The sequence below is a fragment of the Pollicipes pollicipes genome, unplaced genomic scaffold (genome assembly GCF_011947565.3).
Source record: "Pollicipes pollicipes isolate AB1234 unplaced genomic scaffold, Ppol_2.1 Scaffold_5724;HRSCAF=6776_pilon_pilon_pilon, whole genome shotgun sequence".
NCBI classification, from domain to species: Eukaryota; Metazoa; Arthropoda; class Thecostraca; order Pollicipedomorpha; family Pollicipedidae; genus Pollicipes; species Pollicipes pollicipes.
This window is the reverse complement of record NW_023596746.1, coordinates 7,443,372-7,467,644: the sequence shown is the minus strand read 5'-3', so window position 1 is coordinate 7,467,644 and position 24,273 is coordinate 7,443,372. Positions and strand designations below refer to the sequence as shown.

At 57.1% G+C, this 24,273-nt stretch overlaps 1 protein-coding gene and 1 long non-coding RNA gene across 2 annotated transcripts; one reads left to right on the top strand and one right to left on the bottom strand.

The window, feature by feature from the left end:
- The first annotated feature begins 39 nt into the window (after positions 1-39).
- LOC119102411 (phosphoinositide 3-kinase regulatory subunit 4-like) lies at positions 40-9,218 on the top strand. The gene is given in 9 exon segments (XM_037225778.1): positions 40-385; positions 3,135-3,278; positions 3,856-4,077; positions 4,418-6,177; positions 6,244-6,446; positions 6,753-7,457; positions 8,460-8,672; positions 9,026-9,196; positions 9,198-9,218. Coding segments are annotated over 8 exon segments (3,387 nt in total). The 5' UTR covers positions 40-385; positions 3,135-3,186.
- A 3,477-nt stretch (positions 9,219-12,695) lies between these two features.
- LOC119102497 (uncharacterized) lies at positions 12,696-14,194 on the bottom strand. Its single transcript, XR_005094701.1, has 3 exons — positions 14,114-14,194; positions 13,686-13,816; positions 12,696-12,752 (listed from the first exon to the last, which is right to left on the bottom strand). It is a non-coding gene; the product is annotated as an uncharacterized LOC119102497 (long non-coding RNA).
- Between the last annotated feature and the right edge of the window lie 10,079 nt (positions 14,195-24,273).

The window sequence follows — 24,273 nt, the reverse complement described above, 5'->3', positions numbered from 1 at the left end:
CAAACCCTTGGTTGTGTTTTAGCACCTTTACGACTACGTCCTTGCAGCGCCATTACAGCCTCTATCAATGAAAATATTTTGTACTTGCTATTTTCAAGCGAATATGCGGTAGACGGGGCTCGGAAGAGCAGTTGTATAGTTGTAGGGTTGTCGTTGTCGATCGACATATTTTCCCGAAAATTGACCAAAATTTCATTTGATTAACGCTCGCCTTCTTGTCTTGTGCAGTAATCGTTATGGGAGGAAGGCTCTTGTGATACTCATTTATCCTAGACAAGCTTTTCCCCAGTTTACCACCCGATTTATTTTTATTGTTCATCGTCTCAGCGCATCGATGTTGCTGGCCCTGCATAAAATGAAGTATCAGGTTATTTGTAGGATGCAGGTGAGGCATACCATGGCTTTGTTTGATGATAACATACCATTGGTGGATGCAAGACTAGGATACTTTCTTTTGTGACTTTTGTCATACCAGTCACCAAAAAAACATCCACTATGCCAGGTGATTGTGAGATGGTGTCATTTCAAACCACACACAATTTCTGTGCACTTTAAATCTGAGTGCCAGGAGTGTGGTGAACAGTCGTCACCAATTAAATCACCAATGTGTGAAATGATGTGAAGGTTGTTTTGGGAAAACATGCTCTCACTGTCTTTTTTCAATAAAGAGAAACTTGCAATTGTGTGGAATATGATGTGGCCTATTCCCGCTATGTGCAGTGACAAGGTTTGTCTTGCCAGTGTTCTGTGGGCATCCAGCACGTTGGGTGTGTTCTTTGCAGACTGGAGCAGAATGTCATCAAATGTCTTAAGTATTATGAGCAATAGATACACAAATGAATAGGAGCTTAGGATGAGCATAAGTTTGCTATTTAACTCTATGCAATGAAGGGAATTTCAGCACAAATGCATTTTGGTCAATGTACATTGCATATTGTTTGGACTTATCAAGCTATTGAATAATACTCATTGGTTGATCTGTGTGCACAAACATAGCACATGAGGTCAGTCAGGAAAATCTTAAGTAATGAAAAAGAAAAGTGGAACTGAAAACCTTAAAATTGTTCTGATAAGATATTAGGTCATATTTATATGCAACTAACATAATAACATAAGATTAATAAAGCTTACTGACCAGCACATGAAAGAAGCACTACAAAAACTGACTTTTCTCTACAGTATTTCATGCTGCAGGAAATTGCAGGCTATTCCATTTAATTCCTGTTTTACTATTGTCACATTTTTTTCTGAATGGCTTCATTATATGTTAGCAGCACATTTATGCCTGTCTGCAATAAGGACACATGCATGCCATGTAATATATACCCATGCTGTTATGAAAATGACATTATGAACATCAGCATTTTAATTTCTGGTCAGTTTTTGGGCTCTAGAGCAATTTGTAGGTGGCCATGGTTTATTGTACCACATACAATCAAGACATATTTTACTTGTATGCATACAGATATTGATTATGGAATACTAAACTGGCATCAGCCATGTGAATTGAGAGAAAAAATAGACCAACTGAGCACCTCAGTAAACTTTTACATTCTTATTGCTATTCTATGGGCAAAGGGTCACAAATTTGGCTATAATGGGTCATTGTGGGGCTGGTATTTGGTTACAGTATTTGGCTCAGTACCAGAAGAATGTTGCTTATTCAGACCTTATGGACTGCTTGGTCATTCTCTGTTATCTCTGGCTCTGTGGGATACCTGAGAGTGATTCCAAACAGGAAGTGAAAAGCAGGTACTGCAGATGTGCTAAGAAGGTGTGCATTTTTGTTTTTGAGTCATATTAATGAAAAGCATACATTTGTTCATTATCAAGGGTATTATCAGCAAACTTTTCACCATCTTGAGACATCACCAAACATAACTGCAGCAGGCTGACATCAGCTCATACAGCAGCTGGATGATGGGCCACTGCCAGTAGGACAATGGCTGGTCAGCAGGAAGGTCTGCCTTAGCTCATGATCACCAGCTGTCCAACTGACAATATTGACCCAACCTGTACTTTGTTCACAGCATGTTAATGGCCTCTCACAACCTTGTCGCTGGTCTCCCACTGATCAGCTGCTATCGTGTTTGCTTGTGGAATTTTGTTGTTGGCCATGTTGTGTATTCCATTGGATCAGGTGACAGGGTGTGATTCTGCAGTCAGGTGGGTTGGCAGCGTGGTTTTGATTCTGCCTGCAGTCGGGCGGGTTGGCAGCATGGTTTTGATTCTGCTTGCAGTCAGGCAGGCTGGCAGAGTGGTTTTAGCTCTGCCTGTGGCCAGACAGGCAGGCAGTGTGGTTTTGGATCCACCTCTGTAAAAGCTGATTTATGTTGTGACTATCCAGTTGATCCTTGCCCATTAAAGCTTCTGTGGTGACTCATTCTAGCCATGCATGGAAAATGCCATGTAACTACATGGTCACTGGACAAAATATCCAATATCAAACACTCAGATACAAAAGATAGAACAGAAATGGGCAGTATACATACAAGCATATCTTGAATGGTAGAAATGCCAAATAACCTGCATCTTATTCACACAACTCACATCTCCTGACAGCAGCAATCCCTAAAAAAGGCCTTTTTGCTTGGGACAGCCTATCACAGCACCTAATTTGAATGCATTTTATTTTGAAGGCAGTCAGCATCCTTGTCTCAGAATATCATCCACACATACTGATGTAGAGACTGTTTTTGATGGTGAAACATGCTTCCAAACCTGGACCTGTCCAGCTTGACTTGCCAGCAACAGAAGCTGACATGACAGTGGCTGTGTTATTGTCAGTGTGCTGTTGAAAGAGGATTAGCTGTTGGGCAAGTTGTGGAATGAATGTGTTGTGGTACAAACTTTTGTCCATCACATATTTTATTACAAATACCTCACATGCATTAATTGCTTAAAGTCAATGCCAGGTTCTCAATGTGGTGACACAACAATAACTGTGGTTTGAAATATGTATTCATGTTGACATTGGGGACTCTTGTAGTGCAAAGTGTTGCAAAGTGTAGTGCAATGGTACAATCATAATTATAGTGCAAGGACATGGTCAGGAGCGCCTATTCATGCAGGGCTTTACAGCCCATCACTTGAGCCCCACTGCCCATTGCAGCAACTGGTCACATTTGTTTCAGGAGCAGATTGGTGATTAGTGGCCTTGGCTAGGCACACAGCTCGCCAGTGAAGATGGGAAACCAGCTGGCTGGCATTGCACCATCACAGATCTTTCCAGTAGAGTACTACCTGAATGATGTCCCATATGTTGAGTTTGTGGCAAGGTCAGTCAATATGCTGTTGTGCCCACATTTGTGGATTTGTGTTTCTGTTGCTTGTATTTTTCTAGCATGGTCTTCTAGTTGTTTTTCTAGTACTTACATTCCTAATAATATTCATATTGCTTCTTGACTGCCATCTCACTGTCTGACTATCTCACTTTGTCTTCCTTTGCATATGCCTCCCTTTCTCTCTTTTGATCACATTTCCATTTCATCTACAGCCTTGACACCAGAGCTGTTGGTCTGTGTTGGGGTTTCTGTCACACTTTCTCCCTACTACTGGGACAGAAGATTCTTATCAGGCACATCAGTACTCACCCATTTAGCAGCACTTTGTATTCTGCCGTCAATGTTGGAAAGGCTCATGTTCTCAGCTTATGCATGTCAGGTGTTAAGATCTCAATTATTTTCCTTCAGTCTCCCAGCCATGCATATGCCATTGGTAGTGTCTAAGGTGCGACGCACACTCAATTTATGCTGCCAGCTGAGTTCATGCGCAGCACCCGCTCCGCGCCACCACACCCTGACGCCGCCGGCCCGTCTGGCGGCACCCTGACGTGTCCACCGCTCCGCCCGGCAGCCTGGGCAGCACGCGCTTCATGAAGGTGGCGCGCGCCTCGTCGGCCGAGGGCCAGCTGGTGGTGAAGGTGTTCGTGCTGCACGACCCCAGCCTGCCGCTGGAGCAGCACGAGCGCCGATTGAAGCAGCTGGCCGCCCTTCTGCGCAACGTGCCCAACTGCCTGCCGTTCCGCCGCGTCGTCATCACCGACCGTTCGGCGCTGCTCCTCAGACAGTACATACGGTCAGTGGGGCGGCCGTGAGCTCCATGGCACTGGAGGTCTTGCACCAGTGCCCAGCTACGGCAGAGTCCCGGTGCTGTGCGCGGGTCTGCAGGTGCGCTGGTCTATCGTGCGGGAGGGTCGTGGCATCGACGGAAGTATAAAAGTGTGCAGGACCACAATGTTTACCCATGGATCATCTTATTTTTCAACGAAAGGTCCTATGTAGCACTAAGAGGTTCTTACAACACCAGTGAACAGCAATTTTTTAGGGTTAATGACAACTTTCCCCTATGATCTGTGTTGCGTGTTGCTTCTTGCTGTAATACTACTGCAAGTGCTGACACATTCCTCTCCCGGCAGGTACAGCCTGTATGACCGAATCTCGACGCGACCGTTCCTGTCGGAGCACGAGAAGCGGTGGCTGAGTTTCCAGCTGCTGAGCGCGCTGGCCGCCTGCCACCGGCTCGGCGTCTGCCACGGCGACCTCAAGCTGGAGAACCTGCTTGTCACCTCGTACCTCTGGCTGCTGGTGGGCGACTGGGCCGCCTTCAAGCCGGCGCTGCTGCCCGAGGACAACCCGGCCGACTTCGGCTACTTCTTCGACACGTCGCGGCGCCGGCTGTGCTACGTGGCGCCGGAGCGTTTCGCCAGCGGTGGCCTGCTGCCGCTGGCCGACCCCACGCCCGGCCGGCTCACGCCGCCGATGGACGTGTTCTCGGCCGGCTGCTGCCTCACCGAGCTCTGCACCGAGGGCGCCGTGCCGTTCGACCTGACGCAGCTGCTGCTGTACCGCGCCGGCGAGTACGACCCGTCCCAGGCCACCGGCCGCATCGCCGACCCGGCCTTCCGCGAGATGGTGGAGGCGATGCTGCGACTGGAGCCGGCGGCGCGGCCGGCGCCGGCCGACCTGCTCGCGCGCTACACGCCGGCCGTGTTCCCGGCCACGTTCCAGGCGGTGCTGCATCCGTACTTCGCGCAGTTCGCCGGCTCCGCGCTGCCTTCGCCCGACGAGAAGATCGACAAGATGGCGTCCGACGTGGACCGGCTGGTGAGCCAGCTGTCGGCCGGCAACCCGGTCTCGTTGCAGGAGGACATCACGCTGGTGATCGGGCTGGCCACCTCGTGCGTGCGCCGGCTCTGCCACCTGGCCACCAAGGTACGCGCGCTGAAGCTGCTGCTCCGCCTGGCCGGCCACGTGAGCAGCGACGTTATTCTGGACCGCGTGCTGCCATACGTGCTGTCGATGACGCGCGACGCGTTCGCGCGCGTGCGCTGCGTGGCGCTGCAGACGCTGGCGGCGATGCTGGCGCTGGTCACGTCGCTGCCCGAGAGCGACGCGCACATCTTCCCCGAGTACGTGCTGCCGAACGTGGGCGCGCTGGCGCAGGACCGCGCCGTCAGCGTGCGTGTCTGCTACGCCACGCAGCTGGCGCCGCTGGCCGAGTCGGCGCTGCGGCTGCTCGAGGCGTCGCACGTGCGCGCCAGCCGGCCCGGCCTGGCCGCCGAGCTCGGCACGCTGCACGACCTGGTGCACCAGAAGGTGCAGCTGCTGCTGACCGACGCCGACAGCTCGGTCAAGCGGACGCTGCTGGTGCGCGGCTTCTCGCGGTTGTGCGCCTTCTTCGGCAAGCACAAGGCCAACGATCTGCTGCTCTCGCACATGATCACCTTCCTCAACGACAAGGGCGACCGCAGCCTGCGTGCCGCCTTCTTCGACGCGGTGGAGGGGGTCGTGTCGTTCATCGGCCGCCACTGTGTGCCGCTGCTGACGCCGCTGCTGCTGCAGGGTCTCAACGACACGGAGGAATTCGTCACCGTCAAGGCCGTGGACGCCATGTGCGGGCTGGCGGCGCGCGGCCTGCTCGGCAAGGCGGCGTTGTACGAGCTGCTGGACGAAGTGGTGCCGATGGTGGTGCACCCGAGCTTGTGGGCGCGCCAGGCGGCCGTTGGTTTCATCTGCGCGTGCGCCGCGCAGATGCGCGTCATCGACGTGCAGTGTCGGCTGGTGCCGCGGCTGGCGCCGTTCCTGGCGCACCCGGTGGCTTCGCTGGACAGTTGCGCGGCGCTCCTCGCCGCACTCGGCCCACCGCTGCCGCGCGACGTATACGACCACGTGGCGCGTGCCGCCGATCTGGAGCCGCTGCTGGCGGCGCTGGCCGAGCGGCAGCGGCTGCGGCGCGCCGCAGATCCGGCCTGGCAGCTGCACCTGCCCGACGGTGGCGGGCCCGTGCGCAACCTGTTCCGCCGCCTGGTGGCCGACGGCATGACGGCCGCCGTCGAAGACCACCTGCTCGTGCTGGCCGGACACCTGGCCAAGGTGCACAAACACAAGCGACTGGCGGCAGAGATGCGGCGGGCGCCCGTCGAGTCGGGCGTCGCCACCGTGCCGGTGGAGGCGTGCCGCGGCCGCGTGCTTCACGTGCGCGCCGGCGAGGCGGAGGCGGAGGCGGCAGCGCCGGCGCGCCAGCCGTCACTCGACTCGCCACGGCCCGAGCCCAGCGAGCGCGACGAGGCGACCGAGGCGACCGAGCCGGCCGGCCGCGAGGCGGGCTCGCGCACGCTCGAGTCACCCTGCCAGGCGGCCCTGCAGCGGCTGCTGGAGCGGCAGCGGAGCGAGCGACGCGCCGCACGCCTGGGTCGTGAGTGGGGTGGCCCGGCCGGCGCGCCGCCACCCACGTGGCGGCCGGCCGGCCAGCTGGTGGCGCATCTGCACGAGCACCAGGGTGCCGTGGTGCGGCTCGCGGCCGTCACCGACACGCCGCTGGTGGCGAGCGCCGCCACCGACGGCCAGGTGCGCGTGTGGGACGTGGCGCGTATGGAGGGCAAAAACATCGCCAACCGCTCGCGCCAGACGTACACGCGGCCGGGCGGCGGCGGCGCACTCACGGCGCTTACCTACTGCGAGGCCGAGCGGGCGCTGGCGGCCGCCGGCGACGGTGACGCCGTCTGGACGATCAGTGTCGAGACGAGCACACCCCGCTCGCACCCCCTGCACTACCGCAAGCTGGACGTGGTCGAGGAGGGTAGCGTGGTGGAGCTGACGCACTTCAGCTCGGCGGGCAGCTCTGTGCTCGTCTACGCCACCATGTACGGCCAGCTGGTGGGCTGGGACCTGCGCGCGCCCGGCACCGCCTGGCGCCTGCAGAACGGCGCGCGCCGCGGTCTGGTGACGGCGCTCTGCGCGGACCCCGCCCACTGCTGGCTGGTGGTGGGCACCTCCAGCGGCGTGCACGTGTGCTGGGACCTGCGTTTCCAGCTGGCGGTGTCGACGCTGGCGCACCCGGCCGGCCCCCGGGTGCGCCGGCTCTGCGTGCACCCCAGCCAGCCCAGCTGGTTCGTCAGCGCCGTGTCCGGCAACTCGGAGGTCAACATGTGGAACATTGAGACGGGCGAGCGCCAGGTGAGCACCGACACCCCGCTCCGCGGGTCTTGAAGAGGATGCTGCTGCCTTTCACACCTCCATCTCTTACCGCGAGCATTTGCCACGTTTTGGCTGCTACAGCTACGCTCGACACATCCATTGTTAATGCTACCAAATAACCTATACATGCTTTACATCGTCCATGGTTTAGGGCTCGGTTATACATCTGGCGAAGACTGACGATAGGCGTATTCATTTAGCGAAAAAGGTCGCTCGCCCACATGTGTTTAATAGGGGGCGTGAAAAAGGGCGATTTTACGTTGTCTCCGGGACACAATTCCCGTTTCGCTGGTGACACCGTTCCTGCTCGTTTAAAATGGACGCAATCGTGAAAGAATCGCAAGAAAGTATCGGTACTTTGCCTTTGTTGTTGTTTTTTCTGCTTTGTTTTCCCCTGTCTCGTTGGTGACACCGTTCATGTTTATATAAAATGGATGCAGTCGTAATAGAATCGTCAGAAAAACACCGGGGCTTTGCTGGCCTTTGCTGGTTTGTTGTTTGTATGCACCGAAACAATGGCTGGGTTCACGAATCGTGCGCAGCGGTGGACCTTATTTTTGCCGTGCCTCGTATTGTGAGGGCTGACCTGTCGGCACCGATCACGCAACTGAAGGATGTTGAAAATGCGGCCTGTAATGAGTTGTTGTTATTCACAAGCGTCAACGTGATGTAAACGACTATGACGCAACATTTAGAAGTACGCAAAGGTGTCAGCATCGATCTTTTAGGGTCTTACATGCTGAGCAGTTCTTTGTTGCCTGAAAGCAAAGTTTCTTTGAAGTATGCGGTACCGACAAACGCCAAAATTTATACAAACCTTGCTAACTCATGACGTTGCATGTAACATCTGTACGCGCTTAGTATGAAGTTACAAGCGCGCGCAGTCCACAGACGGGGCACGGCTCTGGCGTCGTTCAGAGTCGGCCTGGTGCCGGCTGGGTTTGAGCCCGCTCGGTCGTCTAACGCCGCCCCCGCCGCCAGATGACGCTGTGGCCGAGCCAGCACCCGGCGCTGAGCACGGCGCTGCGGGACCACCACTCGGTGACGGCTCTGTGCCCGGTGGGGCCGGCGCTGCTGACAGCCGGCACCGACATGTGCACGCGGCTCTGGGAGCTGGCCGAGCCGCGCGCCTCGCAGCTGATCACGTGGCCGGCCCGCCAGCCGGTGCCCGTCACCGGCACGTACCGCTCCCAGGTGAGGCGGCCGCGCAGCGCGGTGGCGGGATGTGTGACCACCTCGCCGCTGTGTGCTTGGACGCCGTGGACTGCTTCTCTGTCAGGCAGCTGGCTGAGGGCTCGGGTGTTGCCATCCGAGATGGGGGCCGGTGTCGGGGATGGTTCCACGGCGCGTGAGGCAAGTCCGGACCCCCCGATCGTAGGACCAACGCTGTGCGTGAAAGCCGTGGGTTCTAAAGCATCTGGGACGAAATCGAGACCAGTGAGAGTTTCACGCGACTGGGATCGAACTGTAGCCGCCCGACCTGGAGCCCAGTGCTGTGCCCGCCCGGCCGCTGACGCCTGACGCCTGACGCCTGACGCCGTCGGCAGGTGGTGGACGGCATCGAGGTAGTGCAGGAGGTGTGCCAGAAGGCGCGCCGTCCGCTGGACGACTGTCCGCGCGGCCCCGAGCCCACGCCGCCCGGCCACCTGGACACCATCAGCGACATCGTCCTGGCGCGCGCCTCCCAGTGGTACGCCGTCACCGCCTCCCGCGACGGCTGTCGTCAAGGTCTGGAAGTGAGCCTCCCGCCGATGGGGGTGGGCAGCCGCCCGGGGCGAGGCGGCGGCGTGGGCCTTCGCTGGGACGTGGCGGCTGCCGGGTAATCTGGCCAGGCCCAGTCGCGGCACCTGGCGCACGCGTTCAGCGGTATTTTAGTGCTGTCGCAGACAGTGACGCCGACCAGGTGATTGGTTCAGCGCAGCGGTGTTGTGGCTGGTTCCAGTATCCGGCCTTGGCTCTGCTGCCGACGCCCACTGGAGGACCCAGGACAGGACTCCGCGTACGAACCGAGGCTTACCTGTGCATAATGGCTGGCGGTGCGGTCGTGGGCGGCTGTGCGCGAGCTAGCTGTGCTTCAGTAGCGTCGTGACGGGCTGCCGCAGCTGTGGGGCCGACGCAATTCCATGTCGGCGGTGCTCGCGAGCTTTCAGGAGGTGCACGAAAACCGGTACCAATGTGTGTGTTACGCTTGTGTGTCATGACGGTATGCCCCTGCTCCTGTTTGTGTGTATTTATAACAATACACAATATGTACGCCACAACATATTGTACAATGCAATATAATGTACAATATGTGCCCACGATCGTGGGCACTTTGATGTGCAGTTCTGGCAACTGTAGGCTTTGCGTCTTTGCGTCCCACGACTAGCTGCGTCTTGCATTGTGACTCGCGGAAAACCGATCCAGCACCTGCTTCAGAAGTACGTGTATTTCGGCGGTAGCGAGTGGCAAGAAAAACAGTACATTCATTGACGACTCTTTGCGGCCAATCATCCACATATTTGCGTCACCTTCTGGTTATCCACTGTCATGACCTCGAAACAGTAAGCAGAAAAAGACCACGTACTCTGTTTAAAAGACAAGGCCTCGTCAAGGGAAGCTGATAGACATCGCATCCCGCCGTAGTCGCCGCCCGCTGCCGTCCTGATGAACACCGTGGTACACACGCGTCAGGTGTCAGGGACCCGGCGGTGCCGGAGTGGGCCGGCCCTCAGGGTCCGGTGGTGCTCTCGTGGTCGCGCCGCCGCCGACCGACCACTAGCAGGTGGACGACTGCTCGTAGTTCACCCGGAAGCCTTTCTCCTTGGCCGCAGTGAACGTGGAGTCCGTCTTGAAGCGCAGCACCAGGGGACTCTGCGCCTTTGTCACCTGGTCAAGACGGTCGCACGCCGCGTGTCACATGATACGGATAAACGCACTACTAAGGCATGCTCACTGCACTCGGCGACTTCATGTAAACAGAACGGTGGCACGGCATTTTGTTATGCAAGTAAGCGTAGACTTACTCCGGAGACATATTCGTTGTCCGAGTTACTGTACTTAGCGAGATCGCGTTATTGGTGGTGAGGCATAGCTTTCCGAGGAAACGGAGGAGACGATAGTGTTTTGTCAGCAACGAAAGGCAAGCGATCTTCAAAAAGATGATTATCAACGGCTGTAGGACAAGCACGCCCTGGCATCATGACTAAGCGACCGACTTTAGAGGGATGGTGCCGTTTGTCTTTGTCAAGAAATGACCGTTAGCATAATTTTGCGAAAGAAAAGGTGCGACGTGATCGGGTCGTGCTGCCTGCGGCATCACGTTCAGCCAGCCGCATAGCAGGAGCGGCGGTTGGCGACCAGACCGTTAGCTGATGGCGTTATCCTGGGTTGCGACGCCGGTATACACCGGTCACTATGGAGTGTGTAGTCTGGCAGTCAACCTACATTTAAAACCCAAAACGGGGTTGCTTTAATACGGTTGTGGACGCAAAAAAAATCATGTACAAGCTGACGCCACCGTTCTAGCCCCAGGAGAACCCGAAACCTCTTCCGAAACAAGGCCCGTGTCTCCGGTGGCGTGGTCCGGGCGCATGGCGTGGCATGGCGTGTGGCTTGGACAGGGTCGGGTTATGCCCTCAGGGTCAGGACGCGTAGCTTGGACAGGGTCATGTCCAGGCCCTCAGGGTCAGGGCGTCTAGCCTTGGTTAGAGTCAGGTCAGCCCTCAGGGTCAGGGCGTGTAGCTTGGACAGGGCCCAGAGCGTGTGACTTGGACGGGATCAGGTCGGGGTCCCCAGGTCAGGGCGTGTAGCTTGGACAGGGTACTGAGGTCAGCCCCTCAGGTCAGGGCGTGTAGCTTGGACAGGGCCAGAGCGTGTGACTGTGGACGGGATCAGGTCGGGTCCCCAGGGTCAGGGCGTGTAGCTTGGACAGGGTCATGTCAGGCCCTCAGGGTCAGGGCGTGTAGCTTGGACAGGGTCATGTCAGGCCCTCAGGGTCAGGGCGTCTAGCTTGGTTAGAGTCAGGTCAGCCCCTCAGGGTCAGGGCGTGTAGCTTGGACAGGGCCAGAGCGTGTGACTTGGACGGGATCAGGTCGGGTCCCCAGGGTCAGGGCATCAGAGCGTGTGACTTGGGTAGGGGTGGCCAGAGCGTGTGGCTTGTGTAGGGGTGACCCTCGGCTCTGCCCTCGGTGTCCAGATCCGCGTGCAGCTGGACCCGCCCGGAGGGCCGCCGCCGGCGTCCTTACCACGGGCTGCGGCACGGCCGAGCCGGTGCTGTAGTGCAGCACGGAGCCGCAGTACTTCTCGTTGGTCGGCGAGTCGCCTGTCTTCGAGCCGCCCGGGATGAAGAGATAATCCGACCTGGCGACGGCGCAATAGCACGGACCACTTCAGCGACGCATCAGCGGACCCTGGATACCTTCTAGAACAGGCGTGTCATCTTTCATTCCTTTCAGTCTGCAGTTGTCAGTGAGATCGGTGGAGTCTGCATTGGGTACCGGATGTGCTAAATGGAGGCAACCGGTGCAGGACGTCTGCACGCCAGTGCTTTAAGCCTCCGGTGTCAGGGATCCGTACGTCCTGGGTTCCCGTAGCCCTTAGTGTGGCCGTTCTCCACGTCAGTCCCTGGAGCCGACAGCACCGGAGGTCCGCGCGGCAATAATCGAGGCCGCCAGGATCGCACGCGTGCACGTCAACACCTGGTGTCACCAGTGCTGGGGATTTCACGTCAGCGCCCCAAGTCTGCATGTTTGCACCTGAGGTCTGCACGTCAGTACTTGAGGCCGCCAGTACCTGAGGTCTGCACGTCAGTACCTGAGGCCGCCAGTACCTGAGGTCTGCACGTCAGTACCTGAGGCCGCCAGTACCTGAGGTCTGCACGTCAGTACCTGAGGCCGCCAGTACCTGAGGTCTGCACGTCAGTACCTGAGGCCGCCAGTACCTGAGGTCCGCACGTCAGTACCTGAGGCCGCCAGTACCTGAGGTCTGCACGTCAGTGCCTGAGGCCGCCAGTACCTGAGGTCTGCACGTCAGTACCTGAGGCCGCCAGTACCTGAGGTCTGCACGTCAGTGCCTGAGGCCGCCAGTACCAGAGGTTTGCACGTCAGTATTTGAGGCCGCCAGTAGGTGGGGTCTGCACGTCAGTACCTGAGGCCGCCAGTACCTGAGGTCTGCACGTCAGTACCTGAGGCCGCCAGAGCCGGAGGTCTGCACATCACAGGCAGCCAGCCCCACGCCGGAGGTATCTGCAGAGGTCACCATGTCCAGCTTGAACTCACTGGAGGAGAACGACGTCTGAAATAGGAGTGTAGTTTTAAAAAATAATATAGGGAGGGAGACTGAGCAGGGAAAGTGGTCAAACCTGCCCTAAAGCATACAATCTTATTTTCATCCAGAATTTCTCCGGATTTGGGCCACTTTTTCTCACAGCTTCTTTCATCGCTGAGCCAAAGTCAATGGGGCGGGCGCAGGGCTTAAGGCCTCAGCCCAGTTGAAAAGGAAGCTAGCACGCCTGGTCTGAAGCAAAGAGACAAGGGACAGTCCTTAGCTCCCGCACTCTACCTCGTCGATGGCGTGGCTTCCAACGATCACCGCCAGCAAAACCAAAGCATGCTGAGCAAACAGCGCGGTGCTCGCATGTCGGCGATCATCAACCACATGACACAACTAACAGCCTAAGCACGTCTCGCTGCTCCAGCTGGGACCGCAGACACCTCTGGGTCTGGCACGTCTCGAGGGTCTCGACTGCGGGACGAATTGTTCAGAAAACGCGTTGCTGGCAACGGCAGAACGGCCTACGAGGCAGATTTATGCGGCGTTCTACTTTGACAGAATCGATTTACTCCGATTACTCCGATAGCTCCGATCTTTGAAGCGTGGGTTTGGTTCCGGATCTTGCGTTGAACAACAAACATAACGCTGGGCCGACTTTTAGTTGATCCCAGAGGAAGGTATTACTCAAGCTCGAAATCAATTTCGATGAAGCGCACTTCGGCGGTAAAGGTTTCCGAGACAACTCTCGCCATGCGATGTGTAAAACGCATCATTACAACCCCGATCGACTTAGCGGAGGTATGAGTCGCCGTTTGCCAGCAGCGCGTTTGCTGGGCGACCCGTCCCGCAGTCATCAACGTCGCGGTTTCGTAGCAGTTGTACACAGGGGCGGAAGGGAACTAAACAACGTCATGACATCGGACAAGGACATCCACAGTCCACCATGCCGCTCACCTTGCATGTGCCAAACGAGGAGCCGATGCAGATGTTGTAGTCCTGGTTCAATGTATATGCACCGCCTTCAAAGTTGAAGCTCTCAAACGTTCCCTTTGTTCCGTTGTAGAACTGGGTGCAGCCTGTTGGGGCTACAAGGACGGCGCGTTAGCTGTAAAATCAGGTCGTGTGCCTAATCCGCACATACACGAGTAAAAGCGCGAAGCGTGCACTCAATCGCAGGCAGTGTGGACCATGCGAGAATGTCCGCTCTTGCAATGCAAGTGGTGCGTGCGATACCACGTCCACTTTCGAACAGTGGCATGAGGCTCGTCGTCAGTGGCAGGTGTGTGTAAAATTGGGTGCTACACCTGGAGCCCAGGCTTCGCACTGACTGCGTTACAGGTAGCGGAGAGTCCCTGGACGTGCTGCACTGAGGTCGGTCTCACCGCGGAGCTCGCTGCGCTGGCTGCAGTCGATCTGGGTCGCTTTGATACGCCACTTGGCGCCGGTCGTCTCGCTCTCCAGACGGACCATCATGGACAGCTGAACTTCGCTTTTCCGCTGCTCATTCAGGTGCACGTACACTGACGACCGGTGAAACGGTCAGGTGGACGTACACTGACGACCGGTGAAACGGTCAGGTGGACGTACACTGACGACCAGCGAAACGGTCAGGTGGACGTACACTGACGACCAGCCAAACGGTCAGGTGGACGTACGCTGACGGCCAGCGAAACGGTCAGGTGGACGTACGCTGATAACCAGCCAAAAGGTCAGGTGGATGTACACTGACGACCAGCGAAACGATCAGGTGGACGTACATGACGACGGGGAAACGGTCAGGTGGACGTACGCTGACGACAGGGGAAACGGTCAGGTGGACGTACACTGACGACAGGGGAAACGGTCAGGTGGACGTACACTGACGACAGGGGAAACTGTTGGGTAGACGTACACTGGCAATCGACGGAACAATCCATGTGGATGTAGGCTACCGACCAGCGGAGCTATAGGTGACGTACACCGACGACTGGCGGAACAATAGGCTGGGTGCAACTGGCGGCTGGTGAACAATCGGGTCAAAGCACAGACCATTACCGAAACTTTCCGGTGGACGCACATGGACAGCCAGAGAATTTATCAGCTAGGCGTACGCGTACGGTCGGAAGCACAGACTGGCAGTACGCGGACGGTCGGCGGAACAGACTGGCAGTACGCGGACGGTCGGCGGAACAGACTGGCAGTACGCGGACGGTCGGCGGAACAGACTGGCAGTACGCGGACGGTCGGCGGAACAGACTGGCAGTACGCGGACGGTCGGCGGAACAGACTGGCAGTACGACGGTCGCGACAGACTGCAGTACGCGGACGGTCGGCGAACAGACTGGTATGCACGCGGTGACGATGATTCAAATCAATGTTAGGGTGAAAGTCAGGGCAAGGGGTCCGGGGTCCCGAGGAACAATGTCAGGACAAAGTAATGTCAGTTCACTGATGAAAAACGGAAAAATACAGGTGTGCGAACTTTGATAATAGGCAAAGCAGACAGGTGTACGCACACTGACAGAGAATGAAGTTAGGCAGGTGCGCGTGCACCGACAACCAGCAAAACAGCTCCGTTGGAGGTGCACTGGAGGTCAGACATCTGACCCTGACGACCAGAGACTGCACCGATCGCAGCCGTCATCGGAGCGAACGTGGCGCGGTCAGCACACAGCCGTCATTGGGGCGGGCGTGGTGCAGTCAGCACACAGCCGTCTTTGGAGCGGACATGAGGCGGTCAGCACACAGCCGTCATCGGAGCGGGCGTGGCGCGGTCAGCACACAGCCGTCATTGGAGCGGGCGTGGCGCGGTCAGCACACAGCCGTCATCGGAGCGGACGTGACGCGGTCAGCACACAGCCACTATCAGTCTGGCTACGCTTACCGCTGGCCGTGAGCACAGTGAGAACCGGCGACACAGAATCGATTAAAACTTGCACCGAGAAAAAGCCAGAGTCACGTTGACCCACGCTGATGACCAGCAAAACAGGTAGATGACAACGGGTCGAACGGTACGCCTCAATGAAGGGAAACATGAGTGTGAGTAAACTAGCGCATGCCGTACAGAGTCCCCAGATGCTTTGATGTTTGCTTTTAGGGTTCATCACCCTAGGCCCAGATATGACATGTAAGTTGCAACGATTAACATGCAAGTTTGAAGACAGAGATGATGAGAAACTCTTTGTGAAAGCTGCCATGATGGATGCCTGCTTTATTATGCTCAATATTTGCCCATTTAATTGTGCACATCCTTACGAAGCATTTGTCACGTTTTTTGCTTCTCGCTAAATAACACTACCTGGGCAAACGACGACAATTTCCAGCCCTGGCCACGCGCCGCGGCCGCCCGTCCAGCCGTGCCACGCCCGCTTACCGTGCTGCCCGTCCAGCTGCGCCACGCCTGCTCACCGTGCTGCCCGTCCAGCTGCTGCCACGCCCGCTTACCGTGCTGCCCGTCCAGCTGCGCCACGCCCGCTTACCGTGCTGCCCGTTCAGCTGCGCCACGCCCGGCTTACCGTGCTGCCCGGTCAGCTGACCGCACAGTTTGCCGCTGGCGACCTGCAGGTCAGGGCCGGAGCCGCCCAGGTTCAGGTACGACCTGTCGCACGTGCCCTGGTCGGGGCCGGCCAGCTCCGGGCCGCGGGTCTGGAACTCCTCGAAGTCCAGTCTGGGGAGAGGCACGTCGCCGGTGAGCGTAGGACATGGATGACGGGGCGCTTGGCAACGTCAGTAGGTCAGCCGGGTCCTGCCGAGTCCATGGGATGCGGTAGCAGCTACCCGCCGAGTGCGGCCGGTAGTCAGCTGAGCGCAGACTGCAGCGACAGTCAACGATGCGATGCACCGATCGCTGGGAGACTGGTTCCTGTGGGCACGAGAAACGGACCGAGCGCGCCACGGCTGGAGCGGCAGCGCCGCGCCCCTACCGGACGATACAGCATGATCCAGGTGACACGCCGCGCGCTGGTGACGCAGCTGACGTCAGACGGTACAGCATGCTCCAGGTGACATGCCGTGCACTGGTGACGCAGCTGACGTCAGACGGTACAGCATGCTCCAGGTGACACGCCGCGCGCTGGTGACGTAGCTGATGCCAGACGGTACAGCATGCTCCTGGTGACACGCCGCGCGCTGGTGACGCAGCTGACGTCAGACGGTACAGCATGCTCCTGGTGACGCTCCGTGCACTGGTAACGCAGCTGGTGTCAAATGGTGCAGCGTGCTCCAGGGGCAGGTTGCTGAGCTCTGGTTGCGGGTGTTGTATCTTCACAAGGTAGAACGTAAAAATCCGGAAGAAGACCATTGACAATTACACGGCCATGATGTTGGAAGTGTGTGATATTTACTGGTAAGTCCCGCCGCCATGTCCTGTCTGCTCTCTGCCAAATGATGTGATAATTGCCTCCATGAACGACACGAAATAAATTTCAAAGTTTCACAGCTGCCGGTGGCGCTGTGTCCTCTGTGTACACGACTGACAGCAACCGAGTCGCCGCCAGCATTTCGACTGTCGCTAGACAATACTGAGAAAACAGACAGCTGGCGGGTCGACAATAGGAGAACCGTGCAGACCCTTGGCCGGTGGCGACGCGAAATTGACCCACTTACTCCTGTCTGGTACTGGTCCGAGACCACAGAACATCGCCGACTGCACTGGTGGGGCCCTCCATCGACCGGACCCTCCGACCTTTCGGGGAGCCCAAAGGCGATCTATTTCTGGCAGAAAGTGAGCTTTTCTGGCATGGCTCTATGTTTTCACACGTTTGTGGTGTAGCGACAGTGCGTCAGAGTAAGGTAGCCTGTACTACGCAGGCCGCCTCTATCCAACATTGTAGTACGGTGGCCTGTATGACACAGGCCGCCTATATCCGACGTTACAGTATGGCGGCCTGTATTACGCAGGCTTGCCTCTATCCAATGTCGCTGTACTGCGGCCTGTATTACACAGGCCGCCTATATCCAACGTTACAGTATGGCAGCCTGTACTACGCAGGCCGCCTCTATCCAACATTGTAGTACGGCGGCCTGTATGACACAGGGCGCCTATATCCAACGTTACAGTACGGTGCCTGTACTACGCAGGACCGCCTCTATCCAACATTGTAGTACGGCGGCCTGTATGACACAGGCCGCCTATATCCAACGTTACAGTACGGCGACCTGTACTACGCAGGCCGCCTCTATCCAACATTGTAGTACGGCGGCCTGTATGACACAGGCCGCCTATATCCAACGTTACAGTACGGCGGCCTGTATTACGCAGGCTGCCTCTATCCAATGTCGCTGTACTGGCGGCCTGTATTACACAGGCCGCCTATATCCAACGTTACAGTATGGCAGCCTGTACTACGCAGGCCGCCTCTATCCAACATTGTAGTACGGCGGCCTGTATTACACAGGCCGCTTATATCCAACGTTACAGTACGGTAGCCTGTGCTACGCAGGCCGCCTCTATCCAACATTGTAGTAAGGCGGCCTGTATGACACAGGCCGCCTATATCCAACGTTAACAGTACGGCGACCTGTACTACGCAGGGCCGCCTCTATCCAACATTGTAGTACGGGTGGCTGTATGACACAGGCCGCCTATATCCAACGTTACAGTACGGCAGCCTGTATTACGCAGGCCGCCTATATCCAACGTTACAGTACGGCAGCCTGTATTACGCAGGCTGCCTCTATCCAATGTCACTGTAAGTGCAGCCTGCATTAGGCTGCATTTGTCCACACTCGCAAGTGTTTGCTCTGTCCCGACTAATTGTCTTGCATCAATCGGCACACATGTACGCGTGGAGCCATCACAATGCCGGGGCGGCCCTCGAAGAGCGAGCGTGTTGACACGTCATTAGATGCGCGTGTCCGGCTGCTCGGGCGCGCCGCTGGACCCTAGCATCGGGCATGGCCACCGCCCCGGAACGGCGGCAGGGGCCAGGCGATGCGGCTGTGACGCTGGATCCCAGGGGAGTCAGGGCAGGGGGACGGGAGACAAACGCGATTCTCACTTCGATTATTTTCAGGCAACACCGGAGAGTAAAGCTATTCATTTTCAGGGATGGTGGTAGCAGGCAACAGCTATAACCTGCCCCAGTTGTTTCCGAGCTCTTTTTAACATCCCGGCAAGGCCATGCGTTTAGGTACGCAAGTGTTCCGGCCGTCAGCTTCCGCCCCCCGACCAGCCACATTTCAGTGCTATGTCTATCGTAGTTTTGCTGCATATAAATAGATTTGCACAAACAGCTCACGCAGCCGCACACATCACCAGTGGAAGAGTACTTCAAGCATCAGCTTAACATTTTGGTCCCGTTTATGGCTGTTCGAGGTGATGACGCTCAATCCATGCAAAGCCATTGTCGATATAGCTGCACTATTATGCCGTTCAGATGGCGGCAGAGACAGAGACCCCGTCCGCTGCGGACTGTGGCGCAGCATAACAATGCGTTGGCGGGGTCGTGCGAACGACTCTTCATACGCCGGACCTCGCTGAAGACGCCCCGCCGCCCGATGTCCTCGCCTTTGTAGGTCTTGCCAGATGGCCCTCGTGTCTTTGTATGGTGGTTAGACCACCGCCGACATGCTATTGTACGGGCGATCCGGCGGGAAGCAGCTCGCCATGTGGCCACAATGCACGGACGAGTTCAAAAGCGTTATTCCATGCCACTGCGATGCAGTCCGGGTGCTCGATGGCGAAGTGATAAGTGCTGCATTACCATTGCATGCAAGCATGTTCTAAAAACCAGTCGGCAATACCGCATCGCGAGCAGAGCAGATGCACCACTGCAATAGCGCAGTGCACAGTCGGCAAGATCTGACTGCTACCGGCACCTTCGCCAGTTTGCAGCGCCCTCGATCCAGGCTAACATTTCCCGGTTCCAACAGAGTCGTCGCGTCTCCAGATTCGCCGACCCACTGCAAACGGCACCGATTCAGAACATCCCTATCTTGCATTGCAATCCAACAGAATGTGCTAGCAACGGGAGCACTTGTTGACTCTTAAGGCCAAGTTGCCGCGTTTTCTGATTGATATGTCAAAGGCAGTACGATTACTTAGAATGCGCTCGACAGCTTCCAATCAGCCCTATTTCACACTTCTATTGCAGACCAGCTTGTTGGGGGGGGGGGGGGGGTCTTTAAGAACCCTTCTGTTGGACTTCCCCTACAGACGCGTACATTGAGCGGTGCGTTATGAAGCCGAGCACCTAACTTCACTGTCGGCGGCCCCGTGCGACCAGGTGGCGCCGTGTGCCCCAGGCAACAGAAGCCGTGCTCAGCGGCGCAGTATGTGCCATGCGGCACAGCTTGTGCCCGTCGACAGGCGGCTGCGGCAGCGGCCAAAGCATGAGTGCGCGGCTGCGCGAGACACGTTTAAACAAGCGTTTTAACAAGCTTTAAACGATTCATGATCCGGGTGTTGTGGCGGTTAAACAAGCTAAATGTAGCCTAAAGACTGTTTACCTAACGGTCACTCCGATGCCCGGCGTCGCAAACTGGTTAGCATAGGCGGGAGAACGCCGTGGCAGACGTGGCGGAAGTCATTTTAGCTTCAGTTAAAACCGTAACCTTGTCGGCTGGAGGGCGCCAGGGAAGGCAAAAAACCCGGTTAAGACGCCAGTCTTTCTATGCACTCTCGGGGCCATAAACCTCAGTTTGTTCACACTTCACAAGAATAGGCTACTGAGACCATCGGAGACCATCTGAGTAATCTGTTCATATGTGCGTGCTATATTTGACGTACGGCAAACTTGAAGACTCTTTGCCATTAGCTTACGCAAGTGGAGCGTTGTGTTAATTCTACAAATTAACCGAATAGTCGTTTAACAGTTGATGCAAACATACATTTCTGAATGCGCTCATTCTATAGGCCCGATGAGCGTTTTCCTTTCCCATTTCAAGCTGCTTGAAAATGGGGCCACAAAACACATCGTAAATAATTACACTCTTCTAAATTCTGAGTGTCAATAAATTCCGTTGACAATTCAACTTATTGTATTTATGAAATATTTGTTCTTGCTTTTGCAAGCAAGTCATTGATGGTCGTCTTATTCCTCTGCCCGGATGCCCAGTTACTCAATCTTCTTGGTGATACATCGGGACTTTCTTTGGCACATATCAGGGAAGTCTGGTCATTGAGCGGTCGCGGGTCAATTGCCCCCCCCCCCCGAATGTTTTTCCGGAATGATTTCCGAACGGCGTGGCGTAACCACGCCAAATTTTACACAGCTGTAGACAAGTAGATAGTGAATCTTTGCCTTTAAAAAACTTAGATGTAATTTGTCAGGTCACTGACCTACGGCAGGTCAAAATTAAGTCATTGGTTCACCGAAGAAAATGTCTAGGGAATAGATCAATCTGACGCAACAACGGAGTGTTAGACCAGCCCCACATCTCTGAGACACTTTCTAGAGCACTACAACAATTAAATTAACAAATGACATTGACCGACAGTCAGGTATGAAGATCAGGTCAATGTAAGAAGCCATCATATTTTTTAATCTAGAGCTTGCTGAATGGGATAGTTTCTGGGGCCCATTTTCAATCTATAGGTAATAGGAACCAGCATTATACATCTTCTATGGACTTCTTAATGGTCAGAATAGGTCGCTGACATATAATGACTCGGGTCAACATTTTGTTTTTAGGAAGATACTGCCTAGCGTAATTCATTTCGACGTTTCGACGTTTTCGACGTTTATTCAAGTGCAAAAAACAAAACAGTCTTGTATGATTTTGGTCACCATGACCTGCTTAAGGTGAAACAAGGTCACTGATCTTAAATGAGCACCAGTAGCCTTTTGCTTAGCACAGATATCTAGGTCCACGGTAGTTGCATGAACAGGTCTGGGGGCACTTTGGACACCAATCTGGAGTTTGACCTCCCTTAGACTTATTTGACCAAAGGTCATGACCTAGGAAACGTTTAGTTCATGCGCAGGCCAACACATCCTGTGCATTTGGTATCTCTAACTTCCGTAATTTCTGAGATCTCAGGGGATCATATCCAACCACGGCCACCCGAGCGAAGGGTATCTAACCAGCTACCCGGGCGTGTGCTAGGACATGACAGACATGTCATGACCTCTTAATCGTTTTAAAGTTTCAGAATTTATCCATCTCAATCAATTACCTCTCGATATGATCTAGCCACGAAACTTCTGTTTTCGCTAGCGTAAGCACAGTTTATCACATGTGAAAGGTGGCTATGATGGGCGCATACCAGTTCTCCCAGCATTGGACATAAGGAAATATTTCTGGAGAGGTACAACGTCTACTGCATCGGGCTCTTCCTCTTGTTCAATTTTATTCTACGCCACGCGTAGCTCTTTTAACCCGGTTCGATATAGGCTGTGGAGTGGGCTCACCCATTCATGAGATTTGGGAAATAGGTTCAACTTCCTTGGCATGGTGAAGCTGGAGGTCCCGGTTGAGGCGCAATCTGACTTGCCGCAGTAAACCCGTGACGCGCGACATGAGTCTCAGGAACGCATGTGTATCCAGAATTCGGTTTCAAATGCCACGCATGGGCGACTTTGCCCCGTGCAACCCATGGTTTTCAGCTCACATCCATGATCAGGTAAAGCCGGCAGTGCGCCGAAGGTCCCGCGCAGCCGCCGCCCGGCCGGCGCGCCTCAGTCGGCACCAGAATGCGTTGGCTGATGGTCGTCTGGCTGGTGGGGCCGGCCGCCGGCCTGACGTCGCCGCTCTGGCAGCCGACGCCGCCGGCCCGTCTCTCCCAGCTGGCCGCCGTGCTGGGCTGGATGACGGCCGGCGACGACGTGGTGCTGGTGTTCGACGAGCACGCGCTGCTGGCTGGCGCGCTGCGGGCGCTGCACGGCGCGGCGCGCTCGCTGCAGCTGGGCGGCGGCGGCCGGCCGGCTGCGCTGGTCGCCCACCATGCAGCCGGCGCGCACCTGCCTCCTCTGGCTGCGCGACGAGTCGTGGCGGCGCGTCAAGTCGCACCAGCCGGCGCAGCTGCTGCGCCGCTGGGGCAACCGCTGCCGGCGCATGCTGGTCATCGAGCCGGCGAAGAACATCAGCCGCTCCGTCAGCCTGCACCTGGTGCGCTTCGACCAGGCGCAGGCCATCTCCGCCGTCATGGTGGCCGAGGACCTGGCGTCCGTGCAGGTGTTCACGCACGAGATCGACTGCGTGCAGCGCTCGCTGCGCTCATCGCTGCTGTTCGAGCCGGAGGCGGGCCGACCGCCGCCGCGCTGGTTCCTGCCGAACCACAGCCGGCTGCGGGGCCGCACACTGCGCGTGGCCACCACGGCGGCCGTGGACACGATCTACGCGCGCTACGAGACGGTGGGCGGCCGGCGACGCACGGTCGGCGTGGAGGTGAACATGCTGGATTGCGGTGGCCGGCGCGCTCGGCTTCCGCTACGAGCTGGTGGAGCCGGCCGAGCTTGACGGCCTGTTCGGCGTGGAGCGCGACGACGGCTCCTGGACGGGAGTGATCGGTATGGTGGTGGACGGTCAGGCGGACATGGCCATCGGCGACATCTCCGTGACGCTGGCCCGCAGCCGCGTGGTGGACGTCACGTACCCGTTCCACCAGGAGCCGGTATCGTTCCTGCTGCGCCGGCCGCCGCTGCTGCCGCGCTGGGTCGTCATCGCCGCGCCGTTCGACGGCAAGACCTGGACGCTACTGGCCGCCGCGGTGCTCGTCGTCACGCTCATCTTCTGGGTCGTGCCGGGCCTGGTGGGCGGTGAGCGCGGGCCGCTGGGGACGGCTCGGTGCCGCCGGCTTCCTGGTCTGGGGCGCTATCACTGGCCAGCACCAAATGCGCGACCCGCGCCGCGGCTCCAGCCGCCTGCTCGTCCTGCTCTGGGCCTTCTTCTGCGTCATCATTGGCATCTACTACCAAACGATGCTGACGTCCAAACTGTCCGTGCCCGTGTACGGCCGGCCCATCGGCTCGCTGGAGGCGCTGGCGCTGTCGCGGTTCCGAGTGAAGTCCGCGAGCGGCACTGCCGCCACCGTTTACCTGGAGTCCTTCCGCGGCAGCGAGTCCGTCCTCGGCCGCATCCCCGATAAGATGTCGCTGTTCCCGATCGAGCAGCTGACGAGCAGCACTGCGCCGCTCGAGAACCACACCGCCTACATCAACGAGCTCTCGCACTTGCGCCACGCGCTCTGGCGCCGCCCCGATCACGACCTCTTCTACATCTCGCGCGCGCGCTTCTTCCAAACGGGCCTGGCGTGGCCGGTGCGCCAAGGAGCCTGCTTCGTGTCGCAGCTGAACGACGCGGTCATGCAGCTGCTGCAGTCGGGCCTGGTGGAGCTGTGGCTGCGCGCGGCGCGACTCGACGAGCCCGACATCTCGGCGGCGCCCCGACCGCTCACGCTGCGGGATCTCTCGGCCGCGCTGCTCGTGCTCGTGGCGGGCGGCCTGGCCGCCGTGGCCGTCTTCACCTTGGAGCTGGTGCTGAGCCTGCGCAGGACGGAGCAGGCCCGCACTGCCTGGGCGCGGCTAGGACGACGAGCCGGCCTGCTGCGGGCCGCCCTGCCCCCGCCGGAAGCAGGCAACATCCGGCACGACGACAACCCGACCCGGCTCCGGCTCCGGCT